The sequence below is a fragment of the Pholcus phalangioides genome, unplaced genomic scaffold (genome assembly GCF_987345545.1).
Source record: "Pholcus phalangioides strain wild (caught in Gottingen) unplaced genomic scaffold, Ppha-v1.0 ptg000020l_1, whole genome shotgun sequence".
NCBI classification, from domain to species: domain Eukaryota; kingdom Metazoa; phylum Arthropoda; class Arachnida; order Araneae; family Pholcidae; genus Pholcus; species Pholcus phalangioides.
In genome coordinates, this window is record NW_028301613.1 from 6,596,846 (window position 1) to 6,620,111 (window position 23,266).

Here is a 23,266-nt window from a genome sequence, read left to right on the forward strand (position 1 = left end):
GATTAATTAAAGCGCTCCTATCTCTAATTCAGAATCAGTATCAGTGTTTTTGATGTCTGCGGGTAGACCTCAGTGAGGCAATTCTAATTATATTACTCTGGCACCAGACTAGCGGCCCGCTTTCGTAACGGAATTGTTTTATGCTATATCTCGGGACGTTCATAACCAGGGGCGGCTCAAGCTTACCCGCCGCCCGGGTGCAAAGCCATATGTGCCACTCCTAAAGACGACCCTGGCGGGAGGCTGATAGAGAGCTATATCATAGGAGAACCTAGGATAAACGTGTTTTGGTTTTAGAAGAGAGCCGCACACCATTCCTCACCGAAAAAATATACGTGACCATATGTACCGCTTTTAAAAAAAATGTTTCGTTTTCAAAATTTGGTTTTTTTTTCTCTCTCGTTACTTTACCATTCATTATACCTAGGGTGACCATATGTCCCGTATTTCCCGGGACAGTCCCGGTATTTTCTGTTTTTTTGGCCGTCCCGACTTTTTGGCAAAAATGTCCCGGTTTTTCCCGTATTTTACACGAAGCCTACTTGAATTTTTATTCTTTATTGAAGTCAAAGATTGACATTATTTTTCAACTCATAAATTATTTTACGATAATTGCAACTATATATGAGAATATTAATCTTCCACATTTGTCTTGAACGTTTGTTTTTCGTGGAATACATTTTAATCTACTGCAATTTGCAGCGATGCATCATTTCCCGCCATTGTGATTTTTCCGTAATTTCAACAATATTTGGCAACTTTGTTTGGTTTTGGCGTTGTTTTTGGCGATAATTGGCGGTGTCCCGTATTTTGAATCCCAATGTCCCGTATTTCTCTCGAAGAAATATGGTCAGCCTAATTATACCAGATAATTCACAAAACAGCACTTACTGATGAGACATCATTACTTATACTTATCTTGCACATTTTTTGAAAATATTGTTTTGCAAAATTTTCTTTTTTCTTATATGTCTATTATCTATTCTAGTAATCGTTTTTGCATATACGTACATTTGGGGCCGTTTACGTAAGTATTACGTAAGCAAATTTTTAGCCATTTTTGAGCCCCTTCCCCCCTTGTCAGCAAAATTTCGTCATCAGCTCTGCCCCTCTGAATCCTAACTCATATTTTAATAAAGGGTGGTTGATGACGTAAGCATTATCCAAACCCTCCCCCCACGTCATCAAATCGGAAAACCCCTCTCCCTCATCGATGATGGAAACAGCCCCTTTACTAATTTTTGACCATTTGTAATTTATTTTTTGCTCGACTATTAATTTGTGCGTATGAATTGCATCACTTTTGAAAAAAAAAAATTCGCATTGCGTATTTTCTGCAATTTTCGAACAATTTTTTTTTTTGTACATGTCAATGCTATATTAGTTGCCGTATATAACTATATCATATTTTTTTGCATCGTGCCATATGCCGTCCTTCAGACTCGTGGGAGAGTACTGTGGCGCGGCTTGTCTTGTGCAATTTTTATATTTTTATTGTTTTTATGCCACCCACTAGCTAGGCATTATCTAGTGTCTTCTTGTATTGGAGTTCAGTCTGGCTCCAACTGTGGACCGAAACATGTACTAAAAAAAAATCTCTCTTCTATTTCTTCTATTAAATAACTTAGAAAAAAAAGGAGTCGTGACTTATTCACTTCGTCGTATTCCAAAATAACGAGACATCCACCAGCACTCGCGTCACAACATATATACAGGGTGATTATAAAAAAACTATCCCGACAGAAACTATCCATCACAGAAACTGAATGAAATTTTGGCATAAGGTATTTTGAGGTATGCGCTCAAGAATGATATGGAAAACATCAGTGTCACTCTAACAGTTACGGTTACAGTGAGAAAATTTCGAAAATATCAAATGGCAACACCAAGTTTTTTGCATTGGAATGCCATCTCCATACTGAAAAACACTAAATAGCGTTGGAATGGCACCTGTAGCACGAAAATCCCCGGAGCTAGGCAAGGAAAAAGGACTTTGCCGTGCACCAGAGCATTAATGTTCGTTTCATTCGTCACACCGTTTCTTCGGCTGAGATCCCAGCCTGATTAGTCCTCCACAAGGTCATGTGGAAAATTTGTGAAACACAATAAAATGCTTTATTTTATGCTGCTTCTCTGTCCTTATTGGTTGTCCTCACTTTTAGCCTATCTACCGCCGGTGATTTTCATGCCATAGTTGCCGTTCGAAAGCTATTTAGGGTTTTTCACAATGGAGATCACATTCCAATACAGAAAACTTGGTGTTGCCATTTGATATTTTCGAAATTTTCTCACTGTAACCGTAACTGTTAGAGTGACACTGTTGTTTTCCATATCATTCTTGAGCCCATACATCAAAATACCTTATGCCAAAATTTTATTCAGTTTCTGTGAATGGTATGATAGTTAGGGGCCCATATGTCGGGATAGTTTTTTATAATCACCCTGTATATACCGGGTGAATCCGACCTATTCTGCCAAACGACAGGGGAAGATAGACGAGCACAAGGATCATGAAACACATCATCAACCCTGTTCTCCAATCTCGAACCGTCTTCGAGTTATGGATAATCGGTTATGGTAAAAAAATTGCATAAAGTCTGAAAGAAACCAAGATTTGTGAAATTTCTGAGAGACTTGCATGCAAACTAAGCATATATTTGGAAAGGGCAGAAAAAATGCTATAAGGTCACACCAATTTCATTGAAATATCTGGATTTAATGGCGAGCTACAGGCACTGAAAGATTGGCAAGGTTCAAAATCGAATTTTCGCAGAAATTATAATTGCCAATCCTACAAACACCCTTCTAACTATACAATCGGTCAAATTTGTCAAAAACTTGTCCATTCCACCAGCTTTCGAAAGAGCCTATAATAAACTAAATTGGTCTTCTAGTTCAGGAAAAAATTAGCCCTTTGTTCGCAATACATAACTGAAATCTGCGTTCGTTGAAGTAATTCTAGTAGGCTTTGGCGACAATTCGATTTTTCACTTCACTGATCTCTCAGCGCTTGTAATGGCGAGATGCAAGCGCTGAGAGATCAGTGGAGTGAAAAATTCTTATTCTTTTGCAAAATGAAATTGTAGCCAAAATCTGTAACCGCCAATTGCGAATTTCCGTCGAATATCGACAAACGCTGATTTCAATAATGTATTGCAAACAAAACACTAAATTTCTCCTAAACCTGAAAAAAAACCGATATGGTTTATTTAAGCTCTCTCGGAAGCCGGAGGACAAGTTTTTGGCAAATTTGACCGATTGTAGCTAGAAGGGTGTCTGTAGGATTGGCGATTAAAAATTTTGGCGACAATTTGATTTTGAACTTTGCCAATCTTTAAACCCCTTATGTTTCCTTATACAAATAGGCCTACAACAGGCAAAATGCCCAATGAGGTGGCTTAGCTTAAGCAATGGGGAAGTTGTTTTTTTTTAACCGACTGACGGTCCTGCACGTATATGTACGTGTGAAGTTGATGCCTTCCAAACGATCCAGGCCGTATTTTTACGTGTGAACTTTTCGACTTCCAAATGGTCGTGGCCGTAAATATACTGCCTTGCTTTCGCCCCCTCCCATAAAGAATCACTAAGCTGGCTTAGCATACGCCCCTCTCTCCACAAAATGACCATTGTACTCGCAACAGCGCTGGGCGTTGAAAACGACAAAATGGCTTCTGCCTCTTCGGCGGGAGGTGACAGTTTTCAATTAACTTAGCAGATAGACGTTTGACTCTTGAATAGTCAGTTCAAAGAAGCCGAGGAGGAATGGGGAAAAAAAGACGAGCCCACAAAAAGCCAAGTATTGTACTTAGTTTGAATCCTTTTACGAGAGAACACACCTTTTCTTTTCCTCTCCTACAAAGAAGCATTCAACAATGGGCGGAACAAAAATTTTAAACCACGCAACACTAAATCCGATATCCCGCTGTTTGTACGGGGGGAAGGAAAAATTGTTGGATTTTTTTCGAAGCAGTTTTGTGACAATTACCTGAACCTTTTTCAAGTAGATTCAACACCCTCAAACCGTCAGTAGGTTAAAGGTAAAAACGCTTTTACATTTCTGACAATTTAGGAGCAACCGACAAACATTTGTCAAACAAACTACACGTAATACAGAGAGAGCCATTGCATTAAATTATATGCACTTTTATTTCGACCTAGAATTTTTACGATATATATACTGCATTTTATACACACATACATAAATATTATCATTATTATACACACAACACACACTCACGCGTAATACTTGTAGTGTTTTAAATTTTCTCTGATTAAAGGTAAAGAGCAAACAATAACCTGATGATGGACGGAAACGTTGAAAATATAACTTATATAACCGAAGTGCAGTCGTTAGAATACAATATATGCTTGTATGTTCACACATAATTATATACATACATGCAGGCAGAGAAAGGCACTAACTACCGAGCTGCTACATCGACAAAGATTACGATAATGATCCATAACGAAAGTAAATTACTACAATTTAGAAAGATATCAACTTTGCAATCAAGAGGATGAAATGTGGATTGTTACGTATTATGCAATTTAAGATAAAAAAAAAATTTCTACTAAAAATTGTGGCGAAGATTAAGCGGAATACAAACTAAATAAGAAATATGAATGAAGATAATGATTTGTCTGCCGTAATAATCTGATATAACCCTTGGTGTAAATTCTAAGGGTATGATAGAGCATCAAAAAGAAATTTCCTAAGCATATAATCAATAGAAAAATCTTATGTTGCGTCAAAGTTCTGGCAAAACAGTTTAGATTACGATAACTCTAACAACTATGCCATTATAGACCTGGATATCTGATTTCGTGGCCATATGGGATAAATTCTTATACTACACCAAATCGATCAACAAAACCAGATTCAGCAGACTCTAATGGACCGCAATGGCAGCCGCAAATAGCTCCATCGAGATTTATAATTATTTTTTCACTTTCATACAAGATTGGGTGGGGGGAGGATGAACACGCACATAACACAAATAACTTGATGAAGATAATGTACATGACCAGAATAAATATTTGGCATGCATTTCGGAAATTAATATACAAGAATTTTGTACGCGACAAACAAAAAAAAAAACAAAACAAACAAATGTATAAACAAGCATGATATATCCAATCGAATGTGGTACTTATCATACACAATCTAAAGCAAATATATTAGCATCATCTGATTTTTTAGAAGAAAAAAAACTGGCATCAAGTCACAATTTCGATCATTTGATCGAAATTGTAATAACCAACAATAGCACCAACAATTCCGTGCAACACACACCATCTCTAATAACATTTTGTATAGAATTTAACTACATTGAAACTTCGATTAACCGCCACCGTCCGGACCAGGGCTGTGATGGATAACAGAAATCTCTTAGTACATATGTACAGTAACGTGATTTCACTGCGGGCTTGAGACAAAAATGAAAATAAAATCTTTTATAAAAGTGAATATTACATGTATATTGTATTTAATTTTTCACAAAACGATCAATATAAACTGAGATATAAGGCCACCCAAGCAGTGGCGACATTGAAAACAACGTCCTTTATGTTGTATCTCTTCCAAAGCTCTTAGACACTCATGGCATCATCAGATGAAAGCAAGCCTTCAATAAAAGCTTTTCTGCAACGTCGCTTCATATTTTAAATTATGACATGGTTCCATAGTCTGGATAAGTGGAGTTGTATTCGCTGGGAGAAAGAGGCACGCTATTTTGCCATCATCGCTTTTGAGTTTGCAAGAGAGGTATTGTCCATTAACAGTAGTGTTTCCTACAGCAATCTTTTTTCGGCCATATGAGCTCTAACTTGAGGCATGAAAGGTGGTGCAACCATTCTGAAAAAATTGTTTGGTCCATCACAGCACTTTTTTGGGACATAATAGTTCACAGGCAATGCGTTCATATTTAAATTTTTGAAAGCCTGTTGTTTCTTATATTTACCAGTTACAAGAAGTAGTAATCTATGATTGCCGGTGGCATTAGCACAGACCATAGCAGTGATCCGATCTTTTTGGACCTCAAAACCTGGGACTGTTTTTTTTTGTTACGGCCCAAGTAAGAAGTTCATGAAGTTGCAGGCCACTTTGCGTGTGTCTGAGACATTCCCAAGTATGTACGAATTTGGAAGTGGACCATAACAAGTTTTGTCGAATCATTTGGTAGCGATAAAATCTTTAACAGGACAGAAAGTTGTCAATTCCAACGTTTCAACTTTCGATTTAACATGCGATTGCTTTTTGATTGAATGATAACAAATATTTGTGTCAATTCTTTTGCACGAAACCCCTAAAACACTGTGACTATTTCTGCTGAGCTCCTATGAAATAATATAATTCCCACATAAATAAACTGCATAGGGATTTGATAAGTTTTGAATTTGCTAAAACAAATCAACTCAACTACAAGTGGCATCACGATTTCGTCTTTAGCTCAGCTATCAACAGAATCGTATTTAGAAGTGCTACAACAATGTCATCTGCAGGTATAAAAAATACTCCTGCATAAATATTCTTATAATATAAGCACAAAAGCAAAATGGTGTATCTTTGCAACGGACATAAATTATGCAGTACATGCATATGAACAACACAGATCTGTAGGTTACGTGATCATGGCATTAACAGTAAATTAAAGAAAGGTAGTTTCCGATAATAGCTGCATTCAGTCTTCGACATAGCCATGATAACTATACAGTGGAAGCTCGCTACAACGATACTCGATATAACAACAAATCTTGTTTGGACTCCCCAATAGTCTAGCATTAAATTCTTCTCGATACAATGATATAAATTTACTAAGATAAATTTCTCTGTAATGATATTTCTTGATAAAATATCATTATTGTAATTCAATTTACAACTAAAAATATATTTTTTTATAATTTGCTCAAAACCACCTTCAATATATTTTTGAACGCACACCACCAGGTTTTTTCTCTTGTGTGTGGGAAGGGGAGATCTGATGAAATCGATAAATTGATATTTTGCACAGCCTGATTCTCAAAAGTGTTAAAGAAAGTCAGTCGAACTTGTATATAACTGAATATTATCCAATTATAATATTTTGCAGCGAATAACAAACATTATAATTGATAATCCTTCAGCAAATGCACTTATAAGGGCATTTTCTGGAGGCACTAACAATGTGGATTTTGAAGAAATAACAACATAGTGATGTCCGTCGATCTAACAATAAATCCCAATACAGCGATATTTTTTCTCTGTCAACCAAAGTTGCTTTTCAACGGCTTTGCCTGTCGATAGAGTATTGTTATGACGAGATTTCACTGCACCTTGATGTTCAACATCCTTGGCAGACTGCGCTCAAGCCAGGCTCTGAACTTCAAAAGAAAATGGGTGGGGACGTGTCTATTCTACTTTTGAGCAGTTGGTATGGATGGTCTCTCTGGGACTGGATTCGATTGGCTGCCGGGACATATATAGCTGCAATGGTAGAATTTCGATGGCCTAACAGATTCTATGGTAGCACCAGCGCCGCCCTAGAATCTAGAAAGTACAGAACATGCATTCAGTAACAGAACAATTGTTTTTTAACACAACAAACAACATTCACGCCCAGCTTAAGTAGAAGGAACTTCCTATTCAGGTCAGAACGATGTGAATTCATGACAAAAACTTGAATGGCTATCAGTCAAGATCTCAACAAGTACAAAGTTGTGCTTGAATACCAAGCATTCTTACATTATCGTGCTGAATATACCTGGTCTACCCTGTTCAGCCAAGAGGCTAAAAGCCTTTTCTTTCTCTTCTTAAAGCTTGTCAAAGCAGATCATTTGATGGACAAGATCATAATGACCACATCACTTCAAGTTGCTTTATGCACACACATAAAATACCAAACCAAACCGTTCAACTAACGATGATAATGTCACCGCTGTATCACTCAAGGCACACATAAGTCTGCTAAACTAGTAAATATTCATGTCGCTCAGCCTCGAAAAGCTATTGCAATAATTGTGATAGCAAATGGTTGCATTAAAATTCAGCACCAGTAGTAATGCAGGCCACCTCAGATTTCTAATTTAAGGCCGTCTGGGAAATGTCACTCATACCACCAGTTTAACACATTCAGCACCAAACACATTCTTATTCCCGTCAATCTTTCAGTAACATGTTAACAAATGGCGACAGGGGGGGGGGGGGATTGCAGAAAAACTCCCGAAACACATGGCACCACAGCTCAAAATGGAACACAGGAATGTGCATAACAATTATATCATTTTAATTAGGAAAAAAAAAACGTTCAGCTAAATATAGATCCTGAAAAATGTTCATCATTAAAAAACAATGAGATTATAATATGTCTGATTATCACGCACGATATGGTGACGGAGATCGCGGGAAACATTCACACATGCATCCTTCAATTTTTTTTTGCTCCAATAACAGCCATGATAATAATCATCCTAGTAACAGTATCTGAACAAACATAGCAACAAACTCTACAGTGCGGTCAACAGTTTTCAGTTAAAATCACGGAACAGTTTTTTTTTCCAGGAAACGTGCTTCAACAAACCAAGCGCAACAGCGGACAAAAATTAAAACCCAACAACAAATACACTAGACAATTAAACCTCGTCACAAGCTCTGCTAATTAAAATTACTAACAGTGCTTAACACTTGCGATATCATTGCGCTAAAAAAAGATCGCCCACAATCTATCTTCCATCTGATTCAGGAACAAAGTACAACTAAACCTTTTCGCCATTCATTATCGACACCCATTAAATGAAACAATAATAAATAACATCTGTTTCCCTTCGAGTATAATAAAGTGGCAGAGGCTCGGGATGCGTTCACTCTAACAATTATATTTTAGAACTCGTATATTCACACAAACTTTATAAAAACCCATGCAATAGTTCGTGAAGTCTGACACCGAAGAAACGGTTGCTCATTGACTAGAAAAGAAAACACATTTGGAGGACAGACTATTATGCCTAAAAAATTTTTTAAAAAAGGACGATTCATAACAACCATGCTTTTCATTATCATTGCATAGCATCCAGTTTGTTTTGGGACAAGGTGGGTATCTGCTGTTTCTCGCTAAGGTGAAGTAATCCGTCATCAGCGACAGCACCTTGTTCGGTGGTTCTGTCTGCAGTGTATTTTCCCGATATGTTCTCGAAGGAGCCACGATTAAGTTCGTCTGCAGTAGATTTTTGACTATTATTTTCGAAGTCATCGGAATTTGCTCTTTCAGTCGTAGTTCCAGCGAACTGGTGGACCAAGTCAGGCATCGGAACAATATTTTTGGAACAGTTACCATTTGTCTTGATATCGTTATTGATGAGGTCTCCAGGACTGCTTGTATGTCTCAACTCCCTCTCTGGTATCTCAAAAAACAATTTATCACTGTTTCTGAATGCCTCGTCCGTAGAATGCACGTAATCGCCTCCAGCGAGTGTTGCACCGAAAGATGTAGATGGATCATTCTTCCCCACATAACTCTCATCAACACTCAAAAATGGATCAAAGAGGTTTTCAGATAACACTGGTATCACAGAAAAAAAATCATCTTCACCATTAGCAGTCACACGGTCAGAATCACATTCGCCAGCAACCTCAACCAGTTTCTCTTTGGTACTGATATCCAACATGTTTATATAGTTCTCGTCATTTCCAACTCCTTCAATCCACGTTCTGATAGGATTTTGCCCCAAATCATTTCCAGGAAGATTTGGAAAAGTGCCGTTTTCAACACTGACATGATTTTCTACCACAGGAGAATCGGTTTTATTTACATTGAGGGAATTATTGTTTGACTTCTGTGGAACAAGATCTGGTAAAGACTCAGTTTTTGGGTTTTCTTTTTCGATAGCAGGAAGCTTGCTGGTGGAATCATCATCATCACTGTGTAGCTCTTCGATTCCATTGCTACAATCATTCCTCCCAAAATCATCACCTCTTATAACACCAGATTCTACGCTAAGAATTTCGGTGGACATAAAATCTATCAATGGTTTACAGGGTGAACTATCCTGTGACTGCTGCAGGTCTAGATCCAGTCTCTCATAGGAATACATGGTTCCACCAACTGTTACGAATTCACTTGTTTTTGGATCAGATCCAAGATCAACTAGATCTGCATCGTCCTGAATCAAATCCAAACCCAAGGACACCTGCGAATCACAAAATACCTTTTGTGATTCGTTCTCACATTCTGCGATAGTCGATTCAGTTTCAAGACATTTCTTAACTTCATCATTAGCCAACATTGGGATTTCCACATCTTTACGTGGAGCAAGAGAGGGTGAATGCTCAAGCCTGTTGCCATGCTCCACAAAATCTATTTTAAGACTGGTTTCACCCGTCTCGCCAACTGTCTCACTTTCACAGGTAGCCATTACTAAATCGACATGGTGAGCATCATCTGGAACTACAGACTTCTCTAAAAAGGAACCAGTTGGTGCATTTTTATGATCAGCATCAGATTCGGGAAGGTTACTGGGAACGACTTCTGGCACGTCTGCATCGTCTTTTATAGATACGGTGACAGCATCGTCCACAGAGACATCGTTGTCACTATGTTCCACAACTTCCAACATATTAACATCAGAGCGATTGAGTATTACGCCATCATCGATGTATTGTGGATGGATCGCTTCAGTCGACAGATCCACTGGTAGATCTTCCGGGAACTCTGTTATTACGTCGGCATGGTTTCTTCTGTAGGAGTTTTCGCTGCTTTGCACCAACGTGATGTCATCCTTCACGTCTGGCTTACAACCTGGGAAGAAAAGAGCACACATCAATCATACGGATAGTCTCAAAAATTAATAAGACCATATTGGTTATGTCACAAAAAATTGTCCAATGAATGATGTCAATTTTGTAATAAACCAAGAATAGTTAACCACTTTCCAACATGTGCCACAATTAACAAAATTTATGACGTATGCGCCACACACTATTCAAATGAAAACATGTATGCCATATGTGTAGACCATGCAGGGTTTCAACTAGAGACGAAGCAGGCAAGGCCAGACCAACAGGGGTACCAATTTCATCCTTCAACATTACAAGAGAGATGCCAAAATGTCTGCTTACCCCAAATAACCAGGTATCTAGTTGCGGCCCTCGTACCATGTGTCTATACATCTGGAACCTGGGAAACTCCAGGTGCTTTGGCTTCACTGATAATATTCACAAATAAGCAATGAATTCTTTCTCATGTGAACGACTTTGGATCTTGTACACTATAACGGCACAGCACCAAAGCAGGTGGAAGTGGCCAGTCCCATTAAAAATGAATGCTATTTAATGTTTATACTTCTAGTAATAATATTGTCACCCGAAATATCAAATCACGTTGTCTGGGGTCGACTGGAAGTCGTTGGACATGGTGCTGCACTGTCGTTGTTTATGGCAAAACAACACTGCTACTTCATATCATGGGCGTTGCTGCTGTTTCCGCCATCTGACAGCTCCAGACATGGTGATACACTATCGTCGTTTATGGCAAAATGACATGGACGTTGCTGCTGCTTCCACCATCTGACAGCTACACACCATTCAAATGAGGAGTGATCGGCACTGATTAGCCTCCTTCGACAGTAGTCACCGGTAGCAGCAAGATTATTTCTGTGCATTTCAACTTCAGTTGGTCTTGCAGTTTCATCTTCATTACTTGCTTCATCTGTTGTATTCTGACTCCACTTGGGTAGTCTAATTCTCCATCCCCGATGTTCCCGAATTCGATTCTGGCTGTTTGATCATCCTCTAAGGTCCTCCATGGAAGTAAAGGAAGTGGGCGACATAATTTGTGTGTTACCAACGAAAAATTTAAAATTGACAAACTCCATCGATTGAAGTTGCGGATTATTATATCAAAGGAGCAAGACTTATGGTGAAATTCAAATTTTGTCAAAATTTAAAAGTTTAAATTCTGTAAATAAAAGTGAATTGTTAAAATCTCGACTCTAATTTATGTTTGATTGCTTTGTGGTACTGATTGAGATACCGGCTGTGACTAGCAGTTCGTCACAATACACAGGATACTTAAGAAACTTGCCCTCAATTACGAATTCTTTTTTTCGCATCAGGATCTCTGTGGTTTGGTTTAGAAGGCCTACCATACTAAATATACATATAAATTTAGCTTGTAAGACTATTGTCAATTGAAAAGATTTTTTCATGTCGTGTCACTTTTGATGACACGACATGGCGCGGGTTGGCCACCACTGTAATAGATAGCAACATTTTTGGTTGAAGGGGAAAATTAAAACAATAAGGAAAACAAATGATCAAGAGTTTAAATATAGGGATGAGAGTTTCCACTGAACAAAGGGCACTGCAAACCGGGGTTTATGGAAGAGTTAGTTTTGAGACTCTTACCATCATCATCACTGATCGAAACATCTTCATTGATAATTTCTTCGGTTCCTTCGTCAGTAGATATCAAGGAAGCTTCTGCGATAGTATCAAGAACACCTACACCCTGGTTGCGAACTGAAACAATGTAAAATAACTCCATAAGTTCATTGTGTATATCAAATGATCACACTGGACGCCAACGAAATTGCATCCGACATGAAAATATACAATGCCCATGTGGGTTTGGCCTGTTGAACATTAATATCACCATGGAAATGAAAAGTTTTATCAGCTCTTGTTGTTTAAATATTACCCTGTTAACAGTTAAAAAATGCTTTATGAGCATTACTGTACAGCAGCGGTTCCGAACCAGTACTCTGCTTAGTTCTTAGGGTTCAGTGTACACTTCCCAGGGGTTCCGCGGCTGCTTGAGGAAAATGGAACGAATCTGTGTAAACATGATAAATAAGTTAAAAAAGAGGCCTAAGGAGCTCCACATAGAAATTATGTACAGAAAAGCGCTCCACAAGTCAAAAAAGGTCGAGAACCCTGCTGCTGTATGGTGAAAAAAGTAGTAAGTGACCATAGAGAACATTACCCGGGAAAATGGTCAACCTCGATACTGGCTGATTACTGCTGGACAATAAGCACAATGCAAAATGAAGTGCATATCGAACACTGATAAATGAACTATTATGTTGTAATGCATTTCGGTTGTGTCTATGTATTTTTTTTTTCTTTTTATGTATTTGCATATTAATCATGGGTCTCTATATATTGATGAAGTTTCTATAATTTGTGTTGTTTTTCTGTATGCTTATTTTATTTTCTATGTACTTATGTTGTGTTTCAATATATTGTATTGTGTTATTATAAGTGTAAATTTAATGCGAGATTTCAGAGAATACCATACAGCCAATCCAGCTTTTATATGGTCACATTCATGTTCAGACACCAAATTACATAAAAAATAACTTTTTATTTTGAACACACAAGCTTTGTTGCTCAGTGTTACAAAGCATCAAATAAACGCATGCAAACTCCAGATTGCCAAACGAGCCATAATTTCAATCATGCACTCAACTCTTCACCAAGGAAGAAGAAGCTGAAGCCCAGAATTGACCAACCGCGTTTCCCCAACATTAGCCAGCATGCTGGGAAATTCCAATCGCAGATTCTAGAAAATTCTTAAATATATTTACTATAATATAAAACCCATTGAATTGGCTGAATGCTGTGGCCCTTATCAAACCTCACTTTTCCCAGCATACCGGGTACGGGCCAGAACCTTCTCACCATTCGAAAATCTGGTATCCCCAAGTTTGGTGGCACGCCAGCAAATGTGGGGTAATACAAATAATTAAAAAGAAGTGAATCCTGGCCTGATGACACACAGTCAGCTGGGAAAAAAGTAAGTGTTACTAATTACCAAGATCTTTTTCCAGTTGGCAAGATGTTATGTACACTGGATCACTGTCTTTGTTCAAATCTTCAGCATCAATCAAGTCTGACTGATCATCTGGTGAGAAGAGCCCTTGCTGACCTGTTCATTTAGAAAAACAGACAAGATTAGAAACATTACAAATATCCGTTCAAATCACTTCATTAATAATATACATTTGGGCAACTTCTGATCATACTCAATTCGATCAAGAATAATAATGGAATTAGGCTGGCATTACATTGTAAAAGCTCTTTTATAAAACTTTAAAAATGCAACCAATAAGCACATTGGTTACATTCGAACAAATATAACCAGTAGGCTTTTGTTTGTTTTTCTAGTTTTATAAAAGATCTTTTAACAAACTTTTATAGTGTAATCACGGCCTTACACATTTTTTTTTGTTAAAACTTCCAAGCTGCGAAAAAATCTAGAGAGCCAACTTCTTTGTTAAAAAAAAAAGATTCCAAAGAGCTATTTTGGGAGAATCAGGAATGATATGTACGTATTATGAAATGCATCAAAAGTGAAAAAATTACCATCAAACTCTGGGATGGGAAACAATTCAGACATTTCGGGCAGCGATGAATCAAGGTCTTCCTCCGAGAGACCAGTCAGTGTGTACATAGAAGAGCCAGAATAAGGTCGATTCGAGATGTCCCGATAGTAACCTAAGCTTCTGTTGTAAGGCTCGGATTCAAATTCCTCTATTTCGATCATTTCTGGAATATCATCCTCTTCGTTCATTTGCAAGTCCCAATCTGCGAAGTCAAAATCGATAAAGGTACAACCGATTTAATTATGAATATTTTCAAAAATATTCTATTCATATGAAGAGGGAAAGACAAAAATAATGCCTTAACACTTAAGTTTACTCATTGTAGAATTCAGCTACACTGGGAGGAAAAAAAGTGATCTATAAGGGAGGATTATAAACGGATAACATACCTGCAAAGTTTCTGTAATCTACTGAGGGTATATTTTCATCTTCTTCGCTGCTATCTGATGCTGGAGGATATTGAAATACACACTGTGGATCTTCATGAAACGAAACACTTTTCTTCATAGGTTCAGCCTAAACAAAAACAAAAAAACACATTATTTGGATGCACACGATAATATGATGAAATAGGTTTATCTTGTGTGTGAATGACTATACAGCTTACTGAAGGAATGTGGTTTAAAAATAAAATCCACATGTTATAATTAGAATTCTGAACTTTTTCTTTAGAAAGTTCGGGGAAAATTTCAAACGAAGAAAAAAATTTTAAGACTTCACTGCTATTGTTTGAACTATACTTTTGTTTCTTTCAATGTCGAGCTATTTTTTGGACAAATTTTCAAGTTTACTCATTGTATAATTCAACTACACTGGGAGGATAAAAAAGTGATCTATAAGGGAGGATTATAAACGGAACAGTTGCTATAATTCGGGTTTATTTTTGTATGATTGTGTCGAAACTCTGTGTAGAGGTAAAGCGGGATACAAGGAATGCAACCCCTACGGCAGAATGGACCGGAGATTCAGGTTTTTATCTGTCTATTCTAGATTGAAAACAGTTTTCGCTTATATACCACTCGTTTTCAAATAAGAAACACCCACATGGAAAATCATAACATGCACATGCGTGAACTAATGTTGCTCTCTGAAGTCAACTTGCGAGATTATCGCTACTGAGCTTTCTTGATACATACTTTTTACACATGGCTTTCTACGACGCACAGTTACAATAAGTTTTTGGAAACACTTTGTGTGCAGTTAAGATAAGGGTGCAGCAATACGCTCTTTCACACAGATTTATGAAATGCTCGTTTTTCCTCCGCATTATTTACGGTCTTTTGTTCCATTGTGAGATTTATGGATTTGTCAATATTTACTATATTATCGATCACAATTTACGCTCTTGATTTCCCTTCTATCGAGGAAAAAAAAATTTCCCCTTATTTTTTTACTTCCGATTAAATGACAAATGCAACGATTTTCCTGGTTTGTTGTCAGAAATTTCCAAGTTTTAGAACAAAAATGGGTTATTTTCCTCCCCTTTCCCTGACCTTTGTTAATAAAAAAAATTTCCCTGACCCGTACAAACTTTGCTACTTTACATGAAACTTACGTAGCATTCTTCGCAGACATTACTGTAACCATAAATGGGTCATTCTCATGAAATTGGATAAAAAATGAAAACAAAAAAATTACTGATTGACAACATTTTTGCCAATCAAAAAAAATCCAAAAAAAGATTCTCAGTAACACTTCTTTACACGCTGATAAATAAAATACAGTCAGCAGTGTAAGTCTGTTCAAAATTAATGGTGAAAAAATTAATTCAAGTTTCACCATTTTAAGAGATAGGCAAAATGCCACATCAGATTTACATATCTCAGCACTAATTTGATATTCATGCTTGACATTTGCAACATGTTCCATTTCTTTTGGGGTTGCTCATTTTCAACTTGGACAACAACTGATAATCTGAATTTTTTTTTTTTTTTTCAGTGTGTGTCAATTGCATTTTTATTTATGTTTCTCGTTATTTTTTTCGTCAATTTTGTAGGGACAACAGATTTTTAATTTGCCTTTATTTTGCATGAGCGCGAGAGGCATTCCCTCAAAGCAAAGCCTTTGGATGAAGCACTACTGCAACTTGATGTTGCAACCAAGAAATCTGGATTCTTTTAATTTATATCCCCTCCAACATATGATCAAACCTTCCTCTTGGTTAGCTCTGCAACACTAATCAAAAACTAAACACGTTGAAAACATGTGCTTTTTAAAAAATAACATAATTCTCTGAAGTGAAACATGTGGTAAAGTGTGAAAATAATTTTAAATTATATATTTCTCATAAAAAAGGTGGCCAGGAGAAAGATATTTAATCAATAAAGATACTAACTTTGTTTATCTGAACAGATCTATAATTTGTGAGGTAATTCTAATTGATGATTTAAAAGAAAGTTCGAGTGATGGATACATTCTGCTTAACCCTTTTAACATTAGGAAGACGGACGGGTTCCGTGTGACCCAGTGCTGTCTTTCTGCTCTCATATCTCAAGAAAGAATAAATGAAAAGCTTAAAAATTTCTTGACTTTTCCCAAATTATTATGTTCTTATTGCACACGAAAGCTTTTGGCATTATCTTTCTTAGCAACGGAGATGCAAACCAATATACCTAAAAAGACGGAAGGGAGGTCACACTGACCCTCCCATGTATTCTAGAACACATTCACCATATAATACTGCCAACATTGTTACAATTGAATTTTGTATAGTCTTTTGATAGTCTCTTTGTTCATCTAACACAGTATAATCCCCTATTCTAAGCCTTCTTTTTACTCTCATTCTTATCTGCAGATGCCGGTCAGCGGTTGTCAGAAACAGGAATTTACAGGGTGTCCTGTTTTGGTTAATGCAGCCTTTATCTCATCAACCTTCCATCATGGAGTTTCAATTTAAAAAAATGCTCAAAAGGCATTCAAAAATTACCCTGTATCAGTTTTGAGAGTGAAACTAGCGTGTAACAAAATAAAAAACCTAAATTTTATATGGTTCCCCAACCCTCTAACTTCCAATTAGAAAGTTGTTGCCCTCATCTCCTGAGGCCAACAGAAAAAAAATCCATGTTTCTAAGTGCAATATTCGCTGAGGTATTTAAATTCAAAAATTGGGTGAAAAGTTATGAAAGAACAGCAAAAACTAACAGGCAATGCTCCTTTCCCTCATTCATACTGTTTTTTCTCCAAACTTTTCTCCAATTTTTAAATTGGAATATCTGCGAATACTGCAATTAAAAACATGAAATCTCGTTTGTTGGACTCAGAAAAACCAGGGCAACAACGTTCTAATTGGAAGTTAGAGAGCAAGAGGACCGTTTAAAAATTTAGATTTCTTATTTTGTTACACACTTATTTTCCCTCTCGAGACTGGTGCCGGGTAATTTTCGAACGCTTTCTGAGTACTTTTTAAATTGAAACCATACCTCTACGACAAATGGTTGATGAGTCAAAGGCCACATTAGCACTTATGAGACACCCTGTAGGCTATATTGGAAGTAACAAAAAAAAGAAGTTTTGTGTCCAATGTAAACTGCTGGGGGACACAATTTAGGCCAATTTTTTGAGAATCACCAGAAGACTATACCAGAAAAAAAACATCTTGAAAAAAATTATTATAGTTTTTAGAAAAACAATGCACGAGCCTTCTTTTCTGGAGATTTCAAGAGTCCCTTGTTAGGTGTCGCATGGCAATCCCAGGTCTTCGAGAAAACTTTCAACGGACTGCATTCGTCCTGCTCGTTTGAAGGATCTGGTGTGTCTTCTTTGTTCTCAGCAGCTGCAGATATATTACTGACATCTTTGAATTTGTTGTGGATACATTCGAAGGAACCTGATGTCGAACTGCAAGAACTACTCGATTCCGCAGATTCACTTTCGAAATCAGGAGTGTAAACAGTGTCACGGCATGGTGTGGATGCTGCACTGCCCATGGGCGATGGAGATGCAGAGACAGCGAGCCTGTCCAAGAAATCTGATGACCCGAATTCCATTGGTGGGGGAGGTGGCGGGGAGAATCCATTATCCAAGTCACCAAGCCTTTCGGCTATGGTATCTGTATAACCAGCCAGCACCTCGGTCCCTTCTAATATCACAGACCTTCTCAAGTTACCGCCATCCAGCATGTTTAAAGTTTCATTGGAATTCCAAATGACTGGCTTCGTATCGTCATAAGCATGCTTCAAGTTTGTGTCGCTAGTGACTTCAGCAATATACAAATGGTCGGCAGCGTTATTATTGACCGAATCAGCATTCCTGTAGGGAAGATTTTTCATATTACCAGGGGCGAACATTATATCATTTGGCAATTTATAGTTGCCATTATACATTGGCGAGTTGTCCCTGGTGTCAGGATTTGACTTAGATATCACCCTTTCAGAGTCACAAAACCCAGCAGCCTCGTCACTTCCTGAATAACCTTCCGATCTGGGAGGGGATGATGATTCTGCAGTAGAATTGTCATCACTGAATTTGTTGGTCTCACGAGTATTGTAATCTAATTTGAGATAATTACGAGAATTCTGCTCGACATAGTTACGAACATTGCTGGAGCTCGGAGATGGCGACACAGATGAGCTATGAACCCCATCTTCAAAACTATGGTCACTTTCTAATTGTGTTGCTAAACATTCACAGTCTTGCAGCATCTCTATCGACCTACTGGGAACAAAACCTATCAAAGATTCTGAGGTATCGACAAGTATGGCTTCATTGGTCTCGATATCAACTTTGAGAACTTCTTCCTCATCTATCTGACTGTCATAATCATCAGGATCAGCGACTTCCATTTTAGATTCCGTTTCTAAATCGAGAAGCTTCAGTTCTTTCATCCCGAACTGATCATTATCCGCACCCGAATTTGACGTGTCAGAACTCTGCAACATTAGATTATCTTGCTGTCCACTAAAAACATCATAGCTATTGGACGAGATGTTCAGAGAGTTACTCTTTTTAAAAAGGGCAGAATTGTCCGTTTCTTGTGTCTGGTCAAACTTTTGGTAAATGAAAGAAGTTGACATAGTATCTGAAAGGCTCTGATTTGCCATTTCTGACGCATACCTGTCACTATTCAGAATGTTTTCACTCCCACCATTGGCGCTCCACATACAGGTCTTTTTGAAAACAAACGAGTTAGAGATGGAATCAGACAGTGTCGATTGGTCGCCTTCTTTTGACAGGTTCATAGTAGGACATGGCAATACAGAGTTCATCGTACTTCCAGATACGTCTAACGCACTATCGTAACACTCAGTGGACGGCTCAGTTTCAGGAAAACTTGACTCATTTTCTACCTGTAGACAAGACTGATAATCGGTGCTGTTTTTTCTCACAGAGTCAAGAACATCAGCTTCTTCATGCCCATTGTCAAGAAACATAGGATGACTAGTCTGCAATGAATTCAACGATTGTTTATTGCCGGCATAAAGCAAATCATTCTCTGTCCTCATAGTCTGGTCTTTTTCTGGTGAGGCGCAAGAAGAATCCGTCAGACTGCAATTAAAGGTTACAAAACTGTCTTCGGATACAGATGATATAGATTTAGAACGTGGTTTATTGCTGTGTTCAGCGAAAGCCGAAAAGAACTGTTCCCTTGAATGATTATTCTCAGACAAACCATCAGAACTGCCAACGGCCGAAACAAATTTTCCAGAGTCAGCATCATTAATGAGAGTCTTGCTATCGGACTTAGAACAACTGATGATTTCTGATATGTCATTGCTGATAGCTGTCTTGTAGTAATCGGAATGAGATTCTGTGCCTGCTAAACCAACAGAATCTGATTCCTTAAATTTAGTTTCAGGTGTATCAACGGAATTATGCTGATTGTGTAAACTGTTAGACATACGCTTTGGTGTGCTCGTAACTGGTCCAGAATTATGGTCTTTGTTTGGAACTCTGAAATCGGAATCTAAACATGAGTCTGCGCAATTCTTGAACTCTTCTTTTAGAACAAATTTATATCTTTTCAACGAAGCTGAATTAACAGCGAATGTTGAGTCATCCACGCGGTCAACTTCTTCCTGACAATTTTGGACAGATGCATCTGTTACGAATATATCCGGAACTGAAAATGCTCCTTCACCACTAGTAAAATTTTCTTTTTTCACCAACACAGTTTCTGTCTGACCCGAATTCTTGAGCATCTCTGGAATGGAGGAGTTATCTTGGGGGGTTTTACTATCTATAGTCAGGGCGGAACCACTTCCATCAACAGCACAGGAATACAAATCCTTATCTTCACTAATATTCATTGAGCTTTCCGAATGAGCAGAGGGTTGACAGTCATCACTGATTTCGTCATCCTCTTCCTGAAGAACAATAGGAGCAGACAGTGCTCCTGTAAGACACAAGTGGCCATTCACTCTATCAGACTTATCAACGTTGATAAAGGCACAATCTTGAACTTTCGCTGATCCCGAAGGTATGGGAGATTTACAGGGGATACCACTGCATTCTACAGAATCATCTGAATTAACTTTCCAAATCTCCAGACTGTCTTTGACAAAATCGTTTTTTTCCCATATTGAAGGTTCCTCTCTTCTACCTATGGTTTTTTGAGAATCTTTTTTACCTTTAGGACGTTCCAAAGTAGCAGGGCGCGATTCAACCCCTAATATAGAGGCTTCTGAAGCTAGCATTGCATCTAGGTCTCGTAAGGCTGCACATATCTGCTCAGGAGTGACATCTATTTCAGTCCTGTCATAGAATATTTCTTTGGATGTATCAGACATCGTAATACTCTGCGAGCTGCCGATAATAGACTGGCTTATACATGAATTCACTGGATCAGACACTGGCTCAAAGTCTGACATTCCTATTTCATCATAACTGCCGTTCAAGGCTCTGAGGCTTGGTGAACGACAGGAATAGCTGTTCTCTCTCGCTGAATCGCAACCGGAAGCGTCGAGGGCAGAAGACTCACTGATGCAGTCAGAGGACGATACTGCACTTGTATTATGTGACTTGCTGTTCTGCACAAAGTCATTCTCAAACTTCAATGATGAAGACTGGCCTTTAGCTTCCAGGGCCTTCCACCGATGCTCGAAAGAACTCAAACTGCTTGAATAGCTTTGCTCCATCAGTTGCTGAAGGAGGCGGTGTATGTCTTGGATCCTGGAACGAGACGTCAGCGGCTCCCAGCAAAGTAACATCAATTTATACCTGCTCAAAGAGGAAACAACATATTTTATTAAACTTTCTAACAAAATCAAAAAGAATCATCACATAAGCAATAATGAAACAAGTTATTTGTATTCTCGGTTATCGATAATGTGGCAAAAACGAGGTCACATTAATGGCACTTTGGTTAAAGACTCACATTTGCTTCTTGTATGGATATGTATTTTCTGGTTCTTTAGGAAACAATTCTTTCTCAACTATAACTTTCTGTAGGACTTCTTCATTCGAAAGATCTGGATACGGCAGTTTACCGAGTTCAAGCACCTCCCACAACAATATTCCTAATGACCTGCGATAAATCAGGTATATAATCAATGGGTTTTTTCTTCTTCCCCAGCTTTATACAGACAAACTTGAATAATCATGCACGTTAATGATTTCAACTAAGACATATAAAAAAAACATTAAAATTCATAAAATCTAGACTTTGCTAAAGAATTTTTTTTTAAAAATGTGAAAATTTATAAAGCGAGAAATAATTGTTTCTATCTGGGGGGAAGCAAAAATATCATCGATATAATAACCTACTGCATAATGACAGGGTGATTCTAAATTAATGGGACAAACTTTTAGGAGGTGATATAAGATACCTAAACAAGCATTAATAATAATATCACATTTTTCAAATGGATTTGCTGCGATATGTGCTATCAAACATTGTATTGGTGCACCAAACAATAATCAAGCGGTAAAATGACTTGTGGTAGAATTCGCGTTACCCATGTTGCACCATAAGGTCTACCACATTACAATACCCCGCACCCTCGAATGATTGATTGCACTTACTGCAACAAAACCGCCAGAAAAATATATTTCCTTTTGGTGAAGTGCTTTCTAAAAACACCCTCTCCCGCCTTTGCTATTCGACCCCACATTCTATCACCCAAAATACTTGTTCAGAAGTCTTGTATCACCTTACCAAAATTTGCTCCATAAATTTAGAATCATCCTGTATGATTTGATACGTTAGCATAGGCTTTCACGGCCAGTGTCTAATTGAGAATGAGAATGTACTGGACTGTTAGGCCATGGTTAAGATGCCCGCCACAGCTGTGGGCGAAACGTCAGAAAGAAATAACAGACCATAAGTTAACAACTGGGCAAGAGAAATATAAGGCTGGTCTAATAGCCTAGAAAGTTCTCATTCCAAAATTACAATTTGATATTTATAGCTTACATTTCTTATATTTTATGCTTCGTCAAACTTACCATACATTAGCTTCTTTGGTGACTTCCTGGGTCTCAATTGTGGTTTCTGAACAACGCAAGGATTCGGGCGAATACCATCGAATAGGCAATGCAATGTCTTCTAGACAATAGTAATCTTCCTAGTTAGTAAACAAATTCATATTTTTAGATGAATGATGTGTTACATTAGTTATATCAAAAGTTTAATTACTTCAGGACTGGAATGAAAAAAAAACTTGAAACAACCTTCAGTCAAACCAGGGCTGGACAAATCTCTAAAAATTTATATGCCTGGTCGGGCATGTGAATTTAAATAATACATGCCCAAAAAATATGACGAAATATTATTACACAGGATATACTTATTTCATTGTAAAAATTATTTCTCATTGTTAAAAAGAACGCACAGAATAGAGTTATGTAATAGTTATTCACATACAGTGCACCCGGCTTATAATGGATTTAAGAAAAAAACCCATCATGAAAAAATGGTAAGCGAGAAAAGGCATAAACAAGAAAATCTTAATGAATATTAGTAAGAGTTGGGGGC

The 23,266-nt window shown here is 37.7% G+C and overlaps 1 protein-coding gene across 1 annotated transcript in view; it reads right to left on the minus strand.

The window, feature by feature from the left end:
* Positions 1-4,127: 4,127 nt before the first annotated feature.
* Positions 4,128-23,266, minus strand: part of LOC149070875 (uncharacterized) — a 39,196-nt gene continuing 20,057 nt past the window's right edge. The window contains exons 9-16 of the mRNA XM_089248784.1: positions 22,738-22,856; positions 21,668-21,817; positions 17,994-21,510; positions 14,745-14,871; positions 14,336-14,557; positions 13,785-13,898; positions 12,377-12,490; positions 4,128-10,769 (exon numbers count right to left, since the gene is read on the minus strand). Coding sequence (XP_089104910.1) covers positions 9,031-10,769; positions 12,377-12,490; positions 13,785-13,898; positions 14,336-14,557; positions 14,745-14,871; positions 17,994-21,510; positions 21,668-21,817; positions 22,738-22,856 — 6,102 coding nt within the window. The 3' untranslated portion in view covers positions 4,128-9,030. The remainder of the gene's footprint in view (positions 10,770-12,376; positions 12,491-13,784; positions 13,899-14,335; positions 14,558-14,744; positions 14,872-17,993; positions 21,511-21,667; positions 21,818-22,737; positions 22,857-23,266) is intronic.